The 8413-nt window shown below is 35.1% G+C and overlaps 1 protein-coding gene across 1 annotated transcript in view; it reads left to right on the plus strand.

Annotated features, from left to right (window-relative positions):
* Positions 1-808: 808 nt before the first annotated feature.
* Positions 809-8413, plus strand: part of LOC107745051 (PQ-loop repeat-containing protein 1-like) — a 43925-nt gene continuing 36320 nt past the window's right edge. Inside the window, exons 1-3 of the mRNA XM_016558881.1 lie at positions 809-825; positions 939-1072; positions 2965-3015. Of these exons, the coding sequence (XP_016414367.1) occupies positions 809-825; positions 939-1072; positions 2965-3015 (202 nt within the window). The remainder of the gene's footprint in view (positions 826-938; positions 1073-2964; positions 3016-8413) is intronic.

The raw sequence follows: 8413 nt of genomic DNA on the forward strand, positions 1-8413 counted from the left end.
GTGAGCATATTTACAGTACTAAATGATTTTCATAGATTATTTACATGGTTCTACTTAAAAGAATAGCATCTCATATCTCCACCATCATGTCTGGAGACACTACACCTGCTGCAAGACAGCTATATGAAGGAACGATATAAACACATGGCACGCAATCCACTGATCTGTCATAATCCACTATAATGTGCATTTTAGTGCTGTCAAATCAATTAATCGCATCCAAAATAAAAGTTTTGCTTTTATGTGCATGTACTGTGTATATTTATTATGCATATATAAGTAAATGCACACACATACAGCATGAAAATATTTACATGTATATATTTATATTCATATAATTTATATTATATATAAATGTAACTTAAATATATACTTGCATGTTTGTGCATTTATATATACATAATAAATATGCACAGTACACACACATATATTATGTAAACAAAAACCTTTATTTTGGATGCGATTAATCGCGATTAATCATTTGACAGCACTAATTTTTATATTATATTCTATAATAAAAGAATATAACTTTGAGCCGTTCTCCCATCTAGCCACTTCATTTTTATTATTATTATTTTTTTTAATATCTGAAATATTCTTTTGTCACATTTCTATTAAGTATATACATTTCAAAGGCTGGTGACAAATGGAAATCTCTGTAAAATGATTTTTAAAAATCCTCGTTCATTTATAACAAAAGTCTTACCAGTTACACTAGTATTTGGCACAACCTTACTGATATGCATAAATGAGTAAAAATACTTGTAGCTTACCTTTTGGCTAAATTAAACAGAACAAGGCAAGAAAAATGAGGCCGTACATGCTGTCTGAAGACTTTACAGGCCAAAGAAAGAGAAATGTACAGTCCCCCAATTTACTGGTTAAAAGATGCTTTTCTCTGAGCAGTGTATATGTGTGTGTTGTTATTATTTTTTCAGGTTTGGCCGTTACTTTGAGACTCCGCTGCTTTGGCAGAGTATAATCATGATCATCACGATGTTAATCATGCTGAACCTGTGCACCAGCGTCCGCATGGCCACCGAACTCAACACCAAACGCCGCTCCTTCACAGGTGACAAACTTTAGGACTCTTTACAACCTCTTTATCCAATTGAGTGTGTGTGTGTGGAGCTGCAGACGGAAGTTTATCAGCATTCTTTTATTCCCAGATTAATGAATCAACTGGTTCTGTAGTTTACAGACTATTGAATTACAGTCCGTGATACAGTCACATGGTCAGGGTCTTTCTTTGAGCGTGTCTCGTGAGATTATCACACAAGAAGGGCCTCTGAAGTGGATGAACTTTGAACGGCTGGCTGCTTGGTGAACATCTCAGCTTTATTTATTGTTGGGTTGTGGTACAAAGTTAACAAAAGATGAGTTTGTTCTCTCAAACTGAGCCAGAGCACTGAACTTTGCATGTATTGTATACAGTGTACTAATTTTTAAGAATAATATGTGATGCAGTATATAGTAAGTAATGCTTCAGTCTAGTGTTTCTAAGTATACATACTGCTGAATGAAGAATATGCTTATTTAGAAACACTCCCTGGACACATTTGTTAGAGCTAATAGTCTCTCACTCTTCTGTTTGCACAGGACGTCCTGTTTAATCGGTTTTTATCTATTAGTGTAAAGCCGTACCCAAGTGTGTCTTTATGGGTTGACTGTTGTCTTTAGATCATGTCACTGATGTTAAGACAACAGTTTGACAGCCGGAGCCGTTTTGATCACGACACAAACAGAGCTAGCTTCACATCATGCCACTTGCAAACACTCCAGCGGCTTCTCGACAGATGGAGAATGTTCAGAATTACCAGATGAAGCAAGGAAACAACTGTAAAATTAATTGAATCAAGATCCAAACCAACATTGAAATTCAAGTCTTAAGGTTCCCATGATCTCATGATCTTACACATGAAAATGAATGACCGTCATATATAACTTTTGACAGAACAGAAGGCTTTCATAGTTGCCAAGGCTGCATTTATTTGATTCAGTAAACACAGTGATATTGTGAAATATTATTACAATTGAAAATAACTGTGCTCCGTTTGAATACGTTTCAAAATGTAATTTATTCCTGTGACGCAAAGCTGAATTTTCAGCATCATTACTGCAGTCTTCAGTGCCACATGATCCAAGAAACATTATTATCACAGTTGAAAACCGTTTTGCTAAATATTTTTGTGCAAACCGTGATACACGACCATTCAAAGGTCTGGGTTAAGTATGATTTTATAATAAAAATAACAGAATGATTTCTGAAGGATCACGTGTCCATGTAAAATGAAATTTTAAAATGTATTGAAATAGAAAACAGGTGTTTTTTAAATAATAATATTTAACAATATTACAGTGTTAACTGTATTTTTTTAACAAATAAAACTTGAAAAAATCTTAATGATTCCAAACTTTTGACTCGTAGCGTATCTGGTTCACATTTGAAAAAATTGAGATGAAAAATTACAGAATGTTTTGCTTAAGAAAAATGAAACTAGTTATCATAACAGAATGATTTCTGAAGGATCACGTGTCCATGTAAAATGAAATTTTAAAATGTATTGAAATAGAAAACAGGTGTTTTTTAAATAATAATATTGTAACTGTATTTTTTTAACAACTAAAACTTGAAAAAATCTTAATGATTCCAAACTTTTGACTCGTAGCGTATCTGGTTCACATTTGAAAAAATTGAGATGAAAAATTACAGAATGTTTTGCTTAAGAAAAATGAAACTAGTTATCATGAAAATAATGTCACATATCATAATGGTCCAACAAAAATAGGTTTTTCTTTTTCTTTATGAAAAATAGTTCCTTTTCAGCTGATTTTGGGGTGAAATATGACCTGCACATGTTTTCACGAGTTTCATCCCTTCAGGGCTTTTTGTGTCCTCGTGAAGATGGAGCGATGCAATCTCCCTGTTCTTATTTTTTGTTTATTTGTCTTATTTGTCTGAAGCAACAGACAGTAAGGATGAAGAAATCAAAGTTCCTAAGAGGCTCTTTCTGGGTATGTACTGATGTGTTGCCCACAAAACACCAGTCTGATATTTATAGATTAATTTTTTTCATCCATCATCCACCCCGCTCATTTCCTCCCTACTCTCTATTAACCCTGAAGTTTCACTTGCATGCATCTAAAACAGACATAAGAGTACAAGTATAAACTACAAACGCATGTTTCATTAGTGATAGATGCAGTTTTGCATGTATTCTGTTGATTTGGATGCTAAAATTCCAGTGTTGCATGCAAATAGATATCAATTGAATTGCTATCAGTTTGTGTATGGCTCGCATGAACTATTTAGTCAAAGAACTGTTTCGTGCTTCTAACAGCTCATTTAACTGGTCGCCAAATCAGTAATTGAGTAATATTGTATACCGCTGCATGCTGTGCTATATTATACTGCTGTATTCTTCTTGATGGCTTTATGATTTAACCCTGTAACACTTGGCTTTGGCTACTGCACTGATGATGATTGTAATGTCACATGACGGTCTACTAACAGTTAAAGGCAGAGTGAGGGATTTTTCAAAAATACTTTAAAAACTGATTCGGGCCGAATCGCAAAACAAACTTGTAGCCAATCAGCAGTAAGGGGCGTGTCTACTCGTGATGTACATTACATAAGCATGTGTTCACTGAAAGCGGCACTCTTGGTTTTTGTTGCTGTACATGAACAGCAGGTGGCGATAGTGGTTAATACCTGAGATCTGCTCTTGTACAGTCTGATTGATGCACTCTTATGCTTTACCTCCCACATCTGCCGACTTTCTGCACATATGTGCACCGATTTAATTTTTTACTGGTAACTATGTCCTCCATCTGAGGGCATTTGCTGGAGAGAATTCAACTGGGTTTTGAAGAAAGAATGGTGTTATTGACGGCAGACGATGCCAGATGTCAGGTGTTCGCAGCACATGTGCTGGAGTTGCTATTTAAGATGCGCTTGTGTCTCGTTGAGGTCCTGTGGTTGTCGGGCAGCTGCTGTGAATGCCGTCTCCTCTCACTGGAGCAAATGTGAAGGTCTTCAGTCCAGTTTTAGGATCAGTCATTTAACCTTGAACTCCCATACTTCAATAGAGTTTGACCAGAAAATGAAAGTAGTTTCTTCTGTTTACGCTGCTCCTTTCCGTACAAACTTAAAGCAGTTATGAGATTTGGGTGAACTATTCTTTTAGGGCTAATGTCTGTTTATCAGTTTCATGTGAAGTCAGTAAATTACTCTTTGAAATATGTGACCCTGGACCACAAAACCAGTCTTAAGTGTCAATTTTTCAAAATTGAGATTTATAGATCATCTGAAAGCTGAATAAATAAGCTTTCCATTGATGTATGGTTTGTTAGGACAATATTTGGCCGAGATACAACTATTTGAAAATCTGGAATCTGAGGGTGCAAAAAAATCTAAATACTGAGAAAATCGCCTTTAAAGTTGTCCAAATTAAGTTCTTAGCAATGCTTATTACTAATCAAAAATTAAGTTTTTATATATTTACGGTAGGAAATTTACAAAATATCTTCACGGAACATGATCTTTACTTAATATCCTAATGATTTTTGGCATAAAAGAAAAATCTATAATTTTGACCCATACAATGTATTTTTGGCTATTGCTACAAATATACCCCAGCGACTTAAGACCGTTTTTCTGCTCCAGGGTCACATATGACAATATAATTGTATGAATATGGAAATCAAAGGATTTGGTTCTCATGCTTTTTGGCTATAGATTAGATTTTTTTTATTTATTTATTTTTTATTGACAGAAACCTAATATATTGATATATTAATTTGATTGGTTTTGAGATTCCAAAATGTATTCAGTAAAAACCATAGTTATTATGCGGTCATTGTCGTTATGGATTTCAGTTTGATTTCTTGATTTTATGCAATTTTCCGCATTTTAATCTAGATTAGATGTAGATTGTTTCAATATATCAATAGTAATTTATTAATTTAAATGCTTTTAAAGAGGTAGTTCACCCAAAAATGAAAATTCAGTCATTATTTACTCACCCTGGTGTGGTTTTAAATGCTGTATGAACTTCTTCTTTTTTTTTTTCTTTTTGTGGGGAAATTTTGAAAAATGTCCTGTTCATGCTTGTCCATATAATGGTAGTGAGTAGCAACCAACATCCAGATTAAAAAAAGAAAAAGATATTCCCATCCAACATGTGCCAAATATAGGTGTTCTGGTGGTATACGATAGGGTTTTATTGAAAAACAGACCGAAATTTAATGTATTACCGAAAATTATTTTTTAATTAAATTTTTAAGGTACTGTATTAATGACCGTGTGCCAGTGCAAGCAGATTTTTTTTTCTTTTTGTTGTTCGAAAAAGAAAGTAGGGCATATGACATTAGAACAACACCAGGGTGAGTAAATGATTACTTAATTTTCATTTTTGGGTGAACTATCCTGCCCTTGAGAGTATGCTGAAGCCTCTAGTGGGCCCCGACTCCCTGAGAACCACTGGTTTAGATTTAAGACTAGTTTAGTCCCTTAAGACTTGGTGGTGTGGTGGTTAAAGATCTGGGCTAGTAGCCAAAATGTTGTAGGTTTGAATCCTGCAAGGGGCGACCCCTTTTCTCACCATTTGTTCAAGATACTGAACCTCAGGTTACTCCAAGAGGGATTTTCCCTGTAATAAGTGTACTGCAGATCAATACGAAATCAATTACTGAATTAGACTGGACACAGTATGCCCTGAAATATACGGTGTATTCAGAAAGTATTCAGACCAAATGTGCATTTTATTCACATTCTGTGTTGCAGCCTTTATGCTAAAATGTTTTTTAGACCCTTTTTCACATCAGTCTATACTCTATACCACATAATGGCAAATAAAAAATCAGATTTGTAATAATGTTACATATTTTATTAAAAAGAAGGAAAATTAAATATATTTAATTAAAATTAAATATAATTAAATATGTTTTAATAAAAAAAATTACATGAATTAATAATTTAATGCAAAACATTTTTAAAAATAATTTAAATTATAATAATTTATAAGAATTATTGTAAGCATTTTAGCATAACACTTCAACATATGTAACAACAAATGGTAGTAGTTAGAATACTTTCTGAATGCATTGTACTAAGCATGTATTAAGTATGTGTGTATGTACAGCTTTCATTTTAACTTTAGTTTCAGTAATTTCATGTGCTTTTGTGTTGTGATTTTTATATATATATATATATATAGAGAGAGAGAGAGAGAGAGAGTATGTTTTTTTCTGTTTTAGTTTTAGTAATTTTAGTTCACATTTTATTTCAGTTAGTTTGCCAAGGCAACATTTGTTTGTCTAATTAATTAATTAATTTTTATTTTATCATTACATTTTTTTCAGTTTACAAAAACAATTTTGTTGCAATATTATTTGTGCCTAGTGAGTTTAAATCAGCGAGAGTACTGAGGCTATAGTACTTTTTTTCGTCTAGTTGTAACTGGCAGTTGATGGAAAAGCAGATTTGTTGTTTTCTCTCTCTCTGTGTCACATGGCTGGCTGTATTGATCACGTATGCCCCGCGGCCCCTCACACACCTCATTAGAAGTGTGTTCAGCACTCAGGCCGAGAGGTGTTTGCTAATTGCTGCTTTGCTCGCAAGCTCATTGATCCAGTGGAACTGAATAATGGAGGTGTGCTCCGATCCATCCAGAGGTCAAAGGTCAAGCAGGAATGGGCAGTTTGCTGGTTGAGGGCAGAACTGATATGATATCCGAGCACTTGATAAGTCAGAGTTTTTATCCAGTGCATTCAGATCTCAATTTATCTGTCCATATTTGTCATCCTGGTGATGTCCGTTGTTCAGGTTTGAAGCAGGTGGCGGTTGTTCGCGACTGATTGGCTGTAATTCAGTCCGGTCTCTGGCAGAGATTTCTAAATGTGTTTGATGTAGGGCAGACTGCTGGGGTCCTGGTGGTTGTGCAGTAATGGACGTAAATGGGCGGCACTCCCACACACAGTCTCGCTCCGCTGCATTATCCCTACAGGACACCGCAACCGCCTCAATTAGCATCCAGTCACTGCTATCAGAGAACAGGATGTTTCAAATAAATATGTGTTTTCCCTTAAACTTCCCAAAAACTGCTCGCGCTGCCTGACTGTACATGGACCAAAAGTTCTGTCCATTTTGTCCAACAATCCACTGTAGTCTCTGCTGAAAGTAACATAAACGTTTATTATCCAGTTCTGTTTATCGGGTTATGCAGCGAAATGGTAAAAACTAACAACATACATAATAAGAAGAACTGGGATTTTGATGACGTTTATGCAATAGACACTTAAGTACAAACTGCTTTCCTTTTAATAACATCAAATGAATTTTCTTTAAACTACAGTGCACAATTACTGTAAGTCATAATTGCATAACAATATATATATATATATATATATATATACATAAAAAGAAAAAACTGAAATACCACATTTACATAAGTATTCAGACCCTTTACTCAGTACTTAGTTGAAGCACTTAGCATTGCACAGGATACATTCATTTCTGTGAGACGTGTGCTTCCACTCGCTGTTGTTTCAGTCTTTTACTTTAGATATGCTTTCATTTCTTCCGTTTGGAATGCAGTGTGTATTAGATGCACGAAACTCACGTACTGGCAGACTTTCACATGCGCTTTGTGTTTGTTTGTCCTGAAGCTCGATCGCGGCTGCGGTTAAATGCACTTGCATCTCCGAATACTTTTATGAAATTGCCACTTGCATATAATAACTGACATGGGAAAAATACGTCAAATAGAGGTTCTGAATTTTGGTTTCGATTTATTTTCGATGAATCGTCCAGCCCTATTAACTAGAATTTAGTTTTATAGTTACTTGTTTTTACTATTATTTGCCTCCATTTGCAATAGTTAGTGTCCACATTTGGTCATTTCATCTATTAGAGCAGAGCAGCAAGTTTTTGTGTTGATGTTTTGCAGGGATATTTGCCTTCAAGTGTTCACGTGCCGAGGAGATCTTCAACATGCTGCAGGACATCATGCATAATAACAGCATCAGCGTCGTGGAGGAGCCTGTGTTTGAGCCCACCCTCGCACAAGCTGAAGCAGAGCTTCCCCTCACACCGCACACACCAACCAGTACGTCTGCACTTCACTCAGACGTCAGCATCCATAAGAGCTGTGAATGAGTGCAGCTCCACCAAATAAATACAGATCACATCTTCTCACTATTGCCAAGATATTGAAAGTAGCGGTTGGTTTTTTGAGCTGACCTTTTCTGTAACTTACCAGGTGTACCTCATGAAACTTCTGGAGATGTCTGTAGACCATATTCCCCACTCCAAAAATATAAAGAAAGAAATACATTTTATTTTTCTTAAACTAAATGAAGCCTTTTTTAAGACCATTAGACTTACTTTTTTTTTTTTTTTTACATTGCAACA

This window comes from Sinocyclocheilus rhinocerous, unplaced genomic scaffold, assembly GCF_001515625.1.
Source record: "Sinocyclocheilus rhinocerous isolate Xijiao unplaced genomic scaffold, SAMN03320098_v1.1 scaffold438, whole genome shotgun sequence".
NCBI lineage: Eukaryota > Metazoa > Chordata > Actinopteri > Cypriniformes > Cyprinidae > Sinocyclocheilus > Sinocyclocheilus rhinocerous.